The sequence below is a fragment of the Lissotriton vulgaris genome, chromosome 1_1 (assembly GCF_964263255.1).
Source record: "Lissotriton vulgaris chromosome 1_1, aLisVul1.2, whole genome shotgun sequence".
Taxonomy (NCBI): Eukaryota; Metazoa; Chordata; class Amphibia; order Caudata; family Salamandridae; genus Lissotriton; species Lissotriton vulgaris.
In genome coordinates this window covers 149,576,008-149,591,240 of record NC_141685.1, presented here as the reverse complement: position 1 = coordinate 149,591,240, position 15,233 = coordinate 149,576,008, and the positions used below count along the sequence as shown (strand labels likewise).

Sequence of the window (15,233 nt, the reverse complement as noted above, 5' to 3'; positions counted from 1 at the left end):
GGTGTGGACTGGTGTGTCGCAGAGTGTCCGAAAGTGTTGTAGAGTAGAGTGTCACAGAGTGGATTAAAGTGTTGTACAGTGGAGTGGTGTGGAGTAGAGTGTCGTACAGTATGCTAGAGTTGATTGGCATAGAGTAGTGTACAGTGGTATGGCATAGAGTGCAGTAGTGGAGTTGAGTGAAACGGGGAGTGGATAAGTGTAGAGTTTAGGGTCATAGAATGGAGTTGCCTAGAGTAGAATATCGTACAGTAGAGCATTGTGGAGAGGAGTGGTGTAGAGTAGAGTGGGGTAGAGTGGAGTGGGGTAGAGTGGAGTGGGGTAGAGTGGAGGGTGGTACAGTGGAATAGCATACAGTGGAGTGGTGTAGAGGGGATGATGTAGAGTGAAGTGACATACACTGAAATATCAATTAGTAGAGTAGCCAATAGTCGAGTGGCATACAGCGGAGCAGCGTACACTGGAGTGCCTTAGAGTGGAGTGGTGAAGCTTTAAGATAGCGCACACTGAAGTGGCATACAGTGAAGTTGTGTGGAGTGGAGTTGAGTACACTGCAGTGGCGTACAGTGGAATAGTATACAGTGGAGTAGCTTACAGTGGGCAGTGGAGTGGTGTGGCATGTTGTAGACTATAGTGTTGTGGAGTAAAGTAGAGTGCAGTGAAGTAAAGTGGCGTAGCATACAATGAAGTAAAGTGTCATAATTTGGAGTACCATTTTGAACAGTAGAGTGTGTTGATGTGTCGGACAGTATTGGAAAGTGTTACAGGCAGCAGTAGAGTAGAGTGGCATACATTCCAATGGAGCTTTGATGGGTGGAGTGGTGTAAAGTACAGTGTTGTAGAGTGTGGTAGAGTAGATTGGCAGTGCTATGGAGTACAACGACATAGAGTGGCGTGCAGTGGGGTGGAGTACTTTGTCATAGAGTAGAGTGGAGCAAAGTGGTGTGCAGTGGCATACAAAGAATTGCGTAAAGTGTCATATAGTGGAGTAGAGTATCATAGAGTTGCATAAAGCAGAGTAGAGTGTTCAACAGTGGCTTATAGTATAGTACAGTGTTGTACAGTGGAGTGTAGGAGCATAGGCTGGAGTAAGGTGTCGGAGAGTGGCATACGATGAAGTTGAATGTTGTAGAGTGGAGTTGCATAGAGTACAGTAGTGTGCCAAACACTGTATTTTTGTACAGTAGCGTAAAGCGAGGTAAAGTCCAGTACAGAGGAGTAGATTTGAGTGGAGTGGAGTAACGTAGTGTGGAATAAAGTATAATAGTGTGTGTTGGTGTGTCACAGAGCAGAGTCGTGTGGAGTGGAGTGGCATAGCGTAGGTAGTAAACTTATAAAATTAGTGGGGTCTTGTACAGTAAAGTTAAGGGCTGTGTCAGAGTATAGAAAAGGGTTGTATAGTGGACTAGAGTGTTGCACAATGGAGTATACGTTCATAGAGTGGAGTATAGAGTTGGACAAATGTGTGTATGGGGAAAGAGTAGAGTGTCGTAGAGTGCCATGAAGTTCATATTAGTCTGACACAGCATAATGTTCACTGCACTATTTCTCCAGAAGCAAGTCTTCAGTTGGTTCACATGGAACACCCTTTGAGGTTAGAGTGTGTTACCTGTGTCCAGCAAACAGTTCACATCAGACACTTTCCGCTTCCCCTTGTATGGTCCACGCCACTTATCCTCCAAAGCTTTCAGAGGTATGAGCTTTCACACCAACAACCCTCCTAATTCCCAATCAGCATTGCTTTCTTGCAATATCACTCCTTTTATTAGCTCCTGACTAGCCTGAAGGTTTTTCATCGCCTGATCCATGTATTGCCCCATCAAACATCTGAGGCTAATCACAGAGTCGACCACATACTTTTGTGCGAACTTGGAAGTTCCTTCCACCCTTTGCTGTTCAACCTGAGTGGGCCCCAGACTGGGTGCTCACACAGAAGTCAAAGTGACTGAAATCCATGCCCTTGTCGGGAATCTTCTCGTTAGTGAATAAGAGACATGGCAGGAGAAGATCCCTCGTCCTCCTGAAGTTTTCTGATAAAGCTCTCATTATACTTTTAAGGGTTTTGTTAAACTTCTCCACTAATCCCTTGGTTTGTGGATGGTTTGCAGTGGATAAAAGATGTCACACCAACTTGCTATCACATCCCTGTATGTTCAAGAGGATTTGGAATGGGTTCCCCCGGTGAAAATCACAGTCTTTGGAAATACAGTCCAGAAAAGATGCCCAGGGGAGCCCTAACTCTCAGCTATGCAATTGTGTGTTTCAAAGGTGCCACTTCTGGACACCTGGTGCCATGATCCAAAGGCAACCAAAATGTACTGATGCTGAGGGGATGTGTATGAAGCCTCTACCCTGGGCTGCTGGGTAGTTCATCAAAGGGAAGAGAGCTAAACGGGAAAGACCTGTGCCATCAGCACTACTTGAGTGGGGTGCAGGGGGGAGTCATCTAGACAGTGACCTTGAGGTTTGCTTTAAGCTTCCTAGAGTGATTATAGGTCTTTGCTCTTTCTGGTCCCTACACCCCGGGAAAGAACACGCATGTGAGTAATCTACAGGATCAGAATCAGCTTCATGTCTGGTCCTTGTACAGCCAGCCAAGCGCATTGCTCGCATTCTGGTTGTCTCTTTGTACCATATGTTATCTTAACAGCATCTGTCTAGCATTTTCTAGCTTTACTAATGCACCAAAATGCGTTCTTATTAATATCATTCTTCTTTTGAAAGGCTCTTGGATCTCTATCCATGGGCTGTGTTTGGATGCTTATCACTGGAAGAGATTTCTAAAGTATCCGGTTTCAAATTGGTTATGCCACTGATGGCCATACGAACCACATATTCCTAAACATAATGGGGTATATTGATGAACCAGTGTGCGTCGCTCTTGCACCATGCAATGAGGTGCAAAAGCGATGCATATCTTAAATGCAACTTATGAAGCCATTCAAGGCCACTTTGCATGGCCCTGAGTGGCTTCATAAATCTGGAGAAAAGCAAGCAACACAAATCGCTGCATTGCTAACTCTGCCCGGGGTGGTGTTCCATGGGCGTTGCGTGGGGGTTCCCATGCACCTCCCATGGTTTTTGACGCATTCTCAGATTTACAAAAACTAGTAAAACTGGGAAAGCGCAAAAAAGATACGCCTTCCCAGGAGAGGGGTAATGTGGAGAAATATCTTTATTTCTCCTCGTTGCTTCCTCTTTCAGAATGCAGCACACATCGAAAGAGGAATGTGCGTCTCAGGATTGTTTTTTTGTAGGAAGGTGCCCCTTCCTGCACAAAAGAAATCCTGCATGCAACTGCATTGGTGCTCGGCTGCAAAAAGGGAAAAGAACAATTGATGGACAGAATGCAGAACAATGTCAAACATTCACCCCAGGACAGAGAGCTGGGCCTAAATCCATAGTTTATTTTCTAACCATGACATTCCAGTTCGGACCCAGCCATATGCAAATCAGCTTTGACCCTGTGCCCAATGAGAACAGTCCAGCCCACACTGCCAGGCCAGGTCCTCCCTGGAATGGAAACATGCATCCTAGGACTGGTTTCGGGCTTTCAGCCCTCATCAGCCAGGATAGCTTGATTCCAGTGGCATGGAGAGCACGGGACCCATGTCTGGGCATACCTGTCCCACTCGGGTGACAAATGCAAAAAGAACAATTGATGGACAGAATGCAGAACAATGTCATGCTTTCACCCCTGTAAACAGATTTGAGCAGAATAAACTGTGACCCGTGTGCCAATTATATACACAAAATGAAAACACAGATTCTCAAAATAATTCAGTGACTTCTTCTCAGAGTCTCAGCAGAGTTTTTCACTAGTGTGTCAAGTAACAAAGACAAACACCAGTACAGACTACTTACTTACACATGTCTTGGCGCAGTCCACGAGGGCTTTTAGTTTCATTATAGCCAATTGTACATTGAGAGTTAAGCTCTCACAGGACTATGGAATTATTCCCCAGAGGAACTCACAGAATTCTTTTACAATTTACATATGACAACAGCCCAAGCAGATCCTACATGGTACGCCAGTGGAGTGGCTACATAGATTGCCTTTGCTAGAATTTTAGCACTGTCTGTTCTTACCGGGGGCTCTGAAGAACAGCCTCCCATACTATGAATAAAGCTTGAAACTCTCAGTTAGTCAGGGACATAGGTAAACCAACATTCTGGATATGATTGTTCCCTGTACTTTTCAACAAAAAGCAAACCCTTAAATAACCTTCGCTTTATTACTGTTCACTCTTCCAAGGTGCTCACAGCTTTCTGAGAAACTCTTTGTACTCGGCGCCTTCATTCCACATCCATCACAGTATCGTTGGTCTAGCTGTAACACAAGTGATCACTCAGCAGATGAGGTAGAACTTAATAAGAACCTTAAAAAAAACAAATTGCTTTTGACAATGAAATGTACATTTAAATCCCTCTTGTAGCAGAATACACACAAGGACTGAACATGTTGTGGCATTTATATGGTTTATTAACAAGGGGAGTGCCAGGACACAAATACTTTCAGTTTTCCTAAATAAATGAGGTATTGGTTTGATAAAAAGGACTGAATTAATAGGAGTGAAGCCCAGATCTATGTATTATAAGTAGCACTTCTCTCTACATTCACCCCAGTACAGGGGCTGGACTGTTCCCATGAGGCACAGGGTCAAGGCTGATTTGCATATGGCCATGTCTGACCTGGGGTGGTGTGGAGTGCAAAAAAACGATGGATTTAGGCCCAGATCTCTGTACTGGAGTGAATGTATGACATTGTTCTTCATTCTGTCCATCAACTGTTGTTTTGCATTTTGGTTCTAGGAATATAACAGCATGGTGAAATCAATCTCTTTTTTCAATCTTTTGTGGATCAATCATTTCATAGTTCGGCTCCATCTGCCATCTCCAATTGTTGTCCAATAATGTAATATGGTGATTTTGTTCACTTTGTGCTCGGCCTGGCTATCATACGGTGTGAGGCTCTGTGACTTTTTTTTAATTATCCCTCACTCTTTTAAAGAGATGCATTGTGGTCGGCCTGGCTATCGCTCAGCTGCAGCTCTGTGACCTTCATTATTGATCCTGCACTCTTCTGAAGTGAAGTGCTCGGCCGGGCTATCACACAGCAGCAGCTCTGCGACCTTCATTATTGATCCTGCACTCTTCTGAAGTGTGCTCGGCCTGGCTATCACACAGCAGCAGCTCTGTGACCTTCATTATTGATCCTGCACTCTTCTGAAGTGAGCTCGGCCTGGCTATCACACAGCAGCAGCTCTGCGACCTTCATTATTGATCCTGCACTCTTCTGAAGTGTGCTCGGCCTGACTATCACACAGCTGCAGCTCTGTGACCTTCATTATTGATCCTGCACTCTTCTGAAGTGTGCTCAGCCTGGCTATCTCACAGCTGCAACTCTGTGACCTTCATTATTGATCCTGCACTCTTCTGAAGTGTGCTCGGCCTGGCTATCACACAGCTGCAGCTCTGTGACCTTCATTATTGATCCTGCACTCTTCTGAAGTGTGCTCAGCCTGGCTATCTCACAGCTGCAGCTCTGTGACCTTCATTATTGATCCTGCACTCTTCTGAAGTGTGCTCGGCCGGGTTATCACACAGCTGCAGCTCTGTGACCTTCATAATTGATCCTGCTCTCTTCTGAAGTGTGCTCGGCCTGGCTATCACACAGCTGCAGCTCTGTGACCTTCATTATTGATCCTGCACTCTTCTGAAGTGAAGTACTCGGCCTGGCTATCACACAGCTGCAGCTCTGTGACCTTCATTATTGATCCTGCACTCTTCTAAAGTGTGATCGGCCGGGTTATCACACAGCTGCAGCTCTGTGACCTTCATTATTGATCCGGCACTCTTATGAAGTGTGGTACTCGGCCTGGCTATCACTCAGCTGCAGCTCTGTGACTTTCATTATTGATCCTGCACTCTGCTGAAGTGTGCTCGGCCTGGCGATCACACAGCTGCAGCTCTGTGACCCTCATTATTGATCCTGCACTCTTCTAAAGTGAAGTACTCAGCCTGGCTATCACACAGCTGGAGCTCTGTGATCTTCATTATTGATCCTGCTCTCTTCTGAAGTGTGCTGGGCCTGGCTATCACACAGCTGCAGCTCTGCGACCTTCATTATTGAGCCCTCACTCTTCTGAAGTGAAGCCTCATGTTCGGCCTGGCTACCACACAGCTGCAGCTTTGTTTGCTCAGAGGGCACGTACGTCAGCAGGGTTTATCTAAAATGAGGGTTCCGTTTTGCTCATAAACACTAACCCAGAATATTATTTGTGTCAGGAATAAATATCATCCATGCTCCTTCTCTTCTGAATCCAGATTTCTGTTCTAGGACAAGGGACCAGAAATGTAAAGCAGAGAGTCAGTAGTTCTGCATTCTAGCTTCTAAGCACTGGAATTCTTTTCTGTTCAAGATTAAATTTTTACCAAGCCATCAAGATTTCAGAAACCTGTTAATAACTAAAATGTTTCAACTTCTTTGTCTCCTCGGATTTGATTGAACGATGATGGAAATGAGCATCATTTCTTCCACATCAGGGATTCAGAGGTAAATTGTTGGACCTGGCATCATTGGCGTGAGTCTCCCTTCCATTTTTGATGGATTGCCTCCTCTGTTTTGATATTTTTTTGCTGGATTTATGCTTTGGGCACTGTGCCACTGCTAATCAGTGCCGAAGTGCAAGTCATCCCTATGTTAAATTAATGTACTAATTGGTTATTCCATGATTGGGGAATTTGATTTACAGTCTGCCCCTAGTACAGTGCACCATGTGTGCCCAGGGCTTGTAAATCCAATGCGGCTGGTGTGCTTGCAGCACTGGTTGTGCCACGCACATAAGCAGCTTGTAAAGTGTGTCTCACACCTGCCATTGCAGGGCCTGTGTGCAGTCTAGAACTGCCATGTTGACTTGGCCAAGTGCACCCACTTCCCAGTCTCTAAACCTTCCCTTTGCTTCATATTAGACACCCCTATGGTAGGCCCAAGGGCAGGGTGCATTGTAAGTATAAGGTAGGACATGCTCTGATGGGTGTAGTAACTAAGAGACTCTAATCATCTTTTAAGTAATCTTAAGTGTAGTATTGTGGATTTTTGTCGATTGTGGTCTTGTGTTTAAGTCTCTATAAAGAATACTTATTTTTATAAAACCTATATTGTGTCCATCTGTAGTGTTTTTACTGTATTACTGTGTATATTCACAAATGCCTAACACACTGCCTATGAGATAAGCCTGTCTGCTCGTGCCAAGCTACCAAGGGGGTGAGCAGGGATTATTAAGGAGTGTAATCCCCTTATCCTGACTTAGAAGTAAGGGTCCCTATCTGGACAAAGGTGAATACCATTGCCAACTAGATACCCCCAGATCTAATATTGGTGGTCGGCGGTGAGGATTTGGACTTTGCATCAGTGTTCATATACCGTGATTGGTGTACACTACTAGTGAGTAAAGACCAAACGCGAACACATACTTTGTTTAGAATCTTTTTCCTTGGACTGTTAGTTTTTCCTGAAAACTCACAATTTTTATTACCATGAGTAAACTGTGTTGTATATAAAGGGGGTAACCCATATATACTACCTGACCTGGGTCAATGAGTACAGTATCAAAAAGTGTGGTCGCTGCAGCAAACCAAACTTTTCATGCATTTATAGTAGCATTCCTTTTCCTACCTCACACAGAGCACTGTAAAATATTGCACATTTGTTTCAATGAGCAATTGTACGGCTCCTATCTGTAAATGCTTTGAATTGAATTGCATCAGATATCCTTGAACAATATAAAGTCACAGAAGTGGACTGAGACCACATTTAAATTTGTGTTGTGTTATATGCTACTATATTTGCATGAAATGTTTTGTTTGCTGCCGCAACCACACTTTTGATACTGTACCATGAGTAAACCAGCATCTGTTGCCTATATGGATCTTGAATTTGAGGGAGAGAGGTTGGAAATCTACACTGTGAAACAGCTCAAGTATCTCTGCAGGAAATTGAAAGTTGCTACACCAGGCATTTCTAAAAAGGAAGACTACCAGAAGGCGCTGAGGGCCTGGGTAGAAGCAAGAATTGCCCCTGATCTTGTGGTGGAGCCAGTTGGGGATGCAAATGGCCAAATTGATGGACCAGAGTTTCCAGCCAGGGGAGGGGTGACGTCCCTACCTGGCAGCAGCATCTCTTGCAAAGACCTGTCCACCGGACAGTTAGAAGACAGGGAGAGAAATAGGGCACTAAAGCTGGAGTTGGCTAAGCTTAAGATGGAGTCAGAGGGAAACAGAGAATAACAGGTTGTCTTTGGAAAGAGAGAGAATGAGAATGGAGCATGAGAGAATGTTCAGGGAGTTAGAAATCAAGGCCAAGGGCTTAGAACTTAGTTCCTCTGGTGGCAGCGCACCATCTGTGCCTTCAGAAGGCAGAGTATATATTCCGGCGACCTGGAGGAGGGGCTAGCGGTGTGCGGTCCATTGCGGTTTTTTCTACATAAGGGCTCCCATGAGCCTCCTAAGCTGACGAGCTTTTGGACGACGCACATGCGTGCTGGGCATCAAGGCCTGTGACGGTTACGAGGCGGCCTTCTCTTCCACCCCTATTGACTTTCTCTGCTGATGAGGGAAGATATCCCGAAAGCCAGGCCATGTCCCGGGTCTAGAGATCGGGGGAATAACAAGTATCTACTTGCACCTACATAGGTGAACCACTTAAGAACTTTGCAGTAATTCTCCGAACTTTACGCACTGCACATACCAGAGTGCTTAGGCGCGACCCGGAGGAGGGGCTAGCGGTGTGCGGTCCATTGCGGTTTTTTCTACATAAGGGCTCCCATGAGCCTCCTAAGCTGACGTGCTTCTGCACGACGCACCTGCGTGCTGGGCATCAAGGCCTGTGACGGTTACGAGGCGGCCTTCTCTTCCACCCCTATTGACTTTCTTCACTGAAGAGGGAAGATATCCCGAAACCCGGGCCATGTCCCGGGTCTAGAGATCGGGGGAATAACAAATATCTACTTGCACCTACATAGGTGAACAACTTAAGAACTTTGCAGTAATTCTTCGAACTTTACGCACTGCACATGCCAGAGTGCTTAGGGGCGACCCGGAGGAGGGGCTAGCGGTGTGCGGTTTTTTCTAAGCTTAAGATGGAGTCAGAGGGAAACAGAGAATAACAGGTTGTCTTTGGAAAGAGAGAGAATGAGAATGGAGCATGAGAGAATGTTGAGGGAGTTAGAAATAAAGGCCAAGGGCTTAGAACTTAGTTCCTCTGGTGGCAGCGCACCATCTGTGGCTTCAGAAGGCAAAGTACATAGTCCAAAGAATGTCATCAAAGATTTTCACAAGAATGAAGATATTGGGCAGTGGTATGCAGCCTATGAGATAGCAATGTTGACCCACCGGGTCCTGAGAAGGATTGGGGAGCGGGGTTGTGGGGCTGCTTTTTAACTGAAGAGGGGATACTTTGTTAGACTTGCCCAGTACTCATAGGATGTCTTATGCCCACATAAAGGAAGCACTGATGACAAGATATGGGTTAACTCCAGAGCTCTATAGACAGAGGTTCAGCAATTGTAAGAAACTGGAGGGAACCAATTGGGTAGACTATGTGTCTTTCTTTTGCAGAGCTAATCAAATGCTGCAGGTGGGCTTGCAGCACTGGTGTGCCACCCACACAAGCAGCTTGTAATGTGTGTCTCCGGCCTCCCATTGCAAGGCCTGTGTGCAGCCTAGCACTGCCATGTCGACTTGGCCAAGTGCACCCACTTGCCAGTCGCTAAACCTTTCCTTTGCATCATATTAGACACCCCTATGGTAGACCCAAGGGCAGGGTGCATTGTAAGTATAAGGTAGAAATGCTCTGATGGGTGTAGCATGTTCTAATAGTGAATTACAGCCATTTTCGTTTTTCACTATTGAAGGCTACCTGTTCTTATAGGCCAGAATGAGCAGCTAGAATATTACACTCTTATAATCCTAACTGACTCAGGGAACACAGTAGAAATTCAAATTTAGTATGCCTGAACTCAGAATAATAAAATACATCTTTTAGTAAATTCAAATTCAAATTCAAAAATTCTTTATTTCGGCAAATTTGGCCATAAAAGAGTACACAATGAAAGAAAAAGGGGAAGAAAGGGGGAAGGGAGGGCAGGTAACATTTAAAATTCATTTATATACACATGACAATATTTTCGTACAGGCAAAAATACCCACTCAACTACACCACATTACAATTCATTACAAATAGCATCAGATTCAGCACATTTGTTTATAAGCTTTGAGGCTAGCAATCGATTTCTATTAATTTACGTCTCTTACACCACATAGCTAGCAGAAATTTAGAAAGTGCAAAAACAATAGGGCTCAGTGTACTGGTTTTAACAATTCTAAAAGCATGCAAGCAATGTTTAAAACCCAGGTTTCTGCACAATGGTATCAGCCAATATTTTCTTGATTTTGTGTATGCTGGACAAAAGAAGAGAACATGGAGTGCATCTTCTAAGTCCCAGCTGCAGCCCGGGCAAGACTTATTAGAGGAGGCCGTCCACTTGGATGTAACGGCCTTAAGGGGTAAAGTGCCATGTAGCCATTGGATAAAAAGTTTCCGAGCTAAAATCGGAAGACAACATCCATGAAGTCCTCGAAATAATAAGAATTTTTTAATTCAAAGAAGGAATTGGTGAGGGTGCCTGCATTAGGGGCTGTAGATAAAAGTTCCAGCTTTTGCCCTTTGTAGATTTTAGTGAACATTTTCCGTGAGATCCTGCCACAGGCCCTGTCTGGCTCTTCCCACATGGGCTGTAGTCCTAAACTTTAAAGTTCACGCTTGATGAACGCGAGCCAGGGAATTTTGCCCACACAGTTAAAGCTCAGGATCTGTTTGAGTTCATCCCTGTAATTTATGAGATCTGGAGTGGTCCATAGTCTGTGCCAGCACCTTAGAGGTTTTACTGTTAACTCGTCTGCAATGGGCATCAGTCCCAAGTCTAACCTCAGTGGTGTTAATGGGGTACTCTGGGGAAGCGATAATAATCGCCTTACAAATTTGGACTCAACTTTTGTGATTTCCGGGGCAGCACAGTGGCCCCACAGCTCACCTCCATATAGAGCAGCTGCCCTTGCTTGCGCCTTATAAATCTCCAGGGCAGGACTCATTGGCCTAAAGCTTGAAGAGTTGGAAACCTTTGAGATGGCACCCGACAACTGTGACAGTTTCATATGGGATTTCGCCTTTTGCAGTCCCCATGACAGATTTTCATGAAGTGTAACACCCAGGTACTGGAAAGTCGAGACCCTTTCCAGGCATGCATCGCCCAGTGATGTATTAGCGTGCGTCGACACTGGCGGGTTAAAAATCATGAATTTTGTCTTGTCGGCGTTGATCTCAAGGCCTCTACTGTGACAAAAGTCCCCAAAACCATTCAGTATCCTCTGAATTCCCATGGGCGATTTGGATAGTAGGAGGGTGTCGTCCGCGAACATGATCGCCGGCAGCCTCCTACCAGCCAGCCTCGGTGCGTCATTGTCGGGGACGCTGTCCAGATGTGAGATTACCCTGTTGACATAAAGGCAGAATAGGGTCGGTGCCAAGACACAGCCCTGTCTCACCCCCCTGTCAACGGGGAACCTTGGTGACAGCATCCCGTTCTTGCCTCAACGGACCTGGGCAAAGTTCCCCTCATGTAATCTCATGAGCAGTGCTAGAATCTGATGTGGAAAACCCAGATTATGAAGGACAGCCCACAATTTCCCCCTAGGAACTAGGTCAAACGCGGACCGAAGGTCCACGAAGACCATGTAGTGGCTGCCACCCTCTACCTTTACCGTCTTCCAGTACAGTAGGATCAGTCCGAAAATTTGGTCCATAGTGGACGTATTCCTTCTGAATCCTGCCTGGAAGGGGCTCAATACATCGTGTTCCTCCATCCACGTCAACAATTGGTCCAGGACCAGTCTCGCAAATATTTTTTGTTGTACATCTATCAAGCTAATTGGCCTGTAGTTGACTGGGAGCAGAGGTGACCCCTTCTTAAATATCGGGACTATCTCTGCCCCCAGCCAAGTACTAGGAACTTCCATACATCTTGAGATGGCGTTAAATACCACAAGGAGATAGGGGCCCAAGATTTCAGGTTGATGTCTAAAGAGATCCCCCTTTAATGTATCAAGCCCCGGGGCCTTTCCTGCTGATAGTTTGCATATTGCACTTATCACCTCCCCCAAGGTGAACTCCGGGGGCTCCTGCTGATCTTCTGAGACTTGTAGGTCGGGCAAACTAGACAACACAGCTTCCCCCCCATATAGACCTTTAAAGTGGGCCTCCCATGCTGATGCTGCAATATTCGGTTCTATCGCAGATTTTGGATCACCCGAGCCATGATTAACAAGTGACTAAAATCTGCGCGCATCTTTTGTGTCCAGGGCTAACTTTAGGTCCAACCACCTTTCCATATCCCATTCTTTTTTTGCATACCCCATTACCTCTTTGTACTTCAATCTACAATCTCGGATCACCATTTTACTTTGTCCTGCCTTGATTGCTGTAACAAGATTGCACTTTGCCTTCCTGCATGCTGAGTTATACCAGGAAGAAGCAGGTTGTCTGGGGCTTCTTGTCAGTACCTAAGGGTAGAAAACGTCAGCCAGGTTGTTGGCCAATTCTGAATGAATTAAGCTAAGTTCTTCATTGATGTCCCTGTGAGAATCTTGGGAGATTAGGGTTTCGACCCCCAGGAGTCGTGGTAGAACTATATTATAGACTTTAGCTAAGTTCTCTTCCGAACCTACTCTTCTACCCCACTTTACCCTGCGCCTGTTATTGGATAGAGTCAAACCAGTACCCTCATCATCTTCTCCTGCGTTAGCTGAGTCTACTTCTTGTTGCCCTGGATATATCAACTCCAGGCCTAACGCGTTGTGTTCACTGTCAGCTCTCTCGACTACCCTGAAATCAATGACCTTCGACCACATCTGGGTTTCCACCATGATGTAGTCGATTCGGGACTCTTGCCCCTTTTTGTTGTAGGTACCCACTGACGGGCTATCGGACGCTGAGCGTCCATTACAAGCCCTAAGGGAGTTGTTTAATACCAGGGCTGTAATCTGAGTAGCCAAAGGGGACCACACCTTAGGGCGAGGGGACTGGCATTGGGGAATCGCCCAGTAGTATTCCTCTCCCAAAAGGGCACCTTTGCTACTTCCATAAATGGCTCAAATTGACAGTTCACATCCCGTGCAACCAAAAGCCTAAAATCCCCTGACAATGTGCTCAGGAATTGGGATAGATCATCGATTGTGGTGGACTCAAGGCCCTGCCGTACTGGCCTCGAGTAAACATTCACAACCGCCAGTCCATACCCGTTGGGCCATTTTAGCACTAGACACTGCACATCATCTGAATCAGTGGGCATGCTTTCCACCACATAACCCAGGTGAGGAGCAACTCATATAGCCAGCCCCCAGATGGTCTTCCTTTCCCTCCCCACCTTGCAGGTACATAAAAGGTGGCAAATCCCACTCTAGAGTGTTCCTCCCTGGCCCAAGTTTCCTGGAACAGACATAAATCCATCTGGTCTACCAGGGAGCCCCACTCTGTACAATGTAGCTTGTTTGTAATACCCGCCACGTTCCAGGATAATATATTAATTGATGTCAGTGTCGTGGCTACTTTTATAACTGCAGCGCCTACAGTTTGTGCCCCACAGTCAGGTGGAGCTTGGAGCTCTGGCACCACACTTTCTCGTATCACAGGCCCTTCTACCATATTCGGTGCCCGGGTCTGGATAATTGGGAACACTCTACCTGGACCACCATCTATCCCCTCTGCACTTTCAGTAGACTTTTTAAGATCCATAGTCTGAAAATTACCCACCCTCAGCTCCCTATCCGCAAGAAGTCAGTCTACCATTTCGAGGGAACTAAACCTATTGTGGGTCGCTGGGTAATTATGGGTTATTAGGTCTCCGTGGCCGCCCCTGATCGACCTTTGGCCCTGCCTTTGCATCACCAGTGACCAATCCGGTGTGCAGTCTTGCATTGCGGGTCTGGGGTAGAAGAGGGACAGAGGATAGGGTTTAATCCTTGAGTCTGCATTGTCGTGAGCCCAATTCCAAATGTGTTTTATTGTGCGCGGGTCCCTAAAGTTAACCAGAACACAGTCGCCTGAGATGGTTTTTCTGCTGCGTCCCACCCAAGCTATCCTGCGTACCATCAATACTTCACTTTTGACATTGTGTGGTAGGGGCCTATTGTAATTGAGCCATTGGGTCACTTTATTTTTTTAGAGACGTATGTGATTCTTGGCCATGGTTGCTAATTTCAGGAATACCTGTCGATACCACCACATACGGGCTGGTTTCAGGCGGCAAATCAATTCTTGCTACAACTTTAGATGTTGGATTACATAGAGACTGACTCCTTTCTGGTGCTTTCGCAGCGGGGTCTGAGGTGGGCGCACTTGATTTGGCTGCCGGTCCAATCCCAGCACCGACTCCTGCAACCACGGCTGTCGAGTTGGCAGCAGTGTTAGGAGGCCCGGCAGTGGAAGAAGGAACAAGATTGGACACAGAACTGGTTTGGACTGTATCTACCGGCTGCATTTTTTTCTTTCTTTTTGCCCCATTCCCCACCATAGCCTGTTGTAACTGGGAGAGCTGAGATTCCATGCAAGCAAGTCTCTCATCTAGTGGTTCAAGCGCTAACTTTAGTAGGGACCCCAGTCTCTCTAGAATGAGACCTTCCTCCCCCTTGACCTCCCCCGTGCACTGGTCCTGCTCCAGAGTCAAGGGTCCTTGCGTATCTGGAGGTGACAAGGATGTGTCAGTGCCGGGCCAATTGAGTCGTTCAAAGTAGGACCTCCCTTGATTTGTGAAGATGTAGCACTACCAGACCGGCCCTTCACTGTTCTAGTATTCCTGTGACAAGCACTTTGGTGGCAGCCCGCTTCCTCCTATGTTTTGGCCTCTTTTAGTACCCCTAGGTGGGTAATATGATGATTTCTCTGGCGAGGTAGGCGGGGATTCAGCCTCTGGGAACACTGTTGCCTCTGGAGTTGGGGAGCTTGTAGTTGAAGAGATGTGGCGGGTACCAGGACTGGAACGCAGGTGGTGCTGGCATGGTTATCGTGCACGGGTGTCCGAGCATTTGCAAGGTGGCCCATAGATGGGCGTTTGGCCATAGCAAGGTCCTGGGACACTCTACGCTCCATGAGGATAATACCCTGGCCGATCACTGAATTTGCT

The 15,233-nt window shown here is 46.2% G+C and overlaps 2 protein-coding genes across 2 annotated transcripts in view; one reads left to right on the top strand and one right to left on the bottom strand.

Annotated features, from left to right (window-relative positions):
• The window catches only part of LOC147737882 (uncharacterized), a 540,045-nt gene that overhangs the window by 260,777 nt on the left and 264,035 nt on the right, over window positions 1–15,233 (top strand). The gene's annotated exons all lie outside the window — the stretch shown is intronic.
• LOC147737883 (uncharacterized) overlaps window positions 1–15,233 on the bottom strand; it is a 74,196-nt gene that overhangs the window by 46,652 nt on the left and 12,311 nt on the right. The window contains exon 4 of the mRNA XM_086948192.1: window positions 12,828–12,834. Coding sequence (XP_086804318.1) covers window positions 12,828–12,834 — 7 coding nt within the window. The remainder of the gene's footprint in view (window positions 1–12,827; window positions 12,835–15,233) is intronic.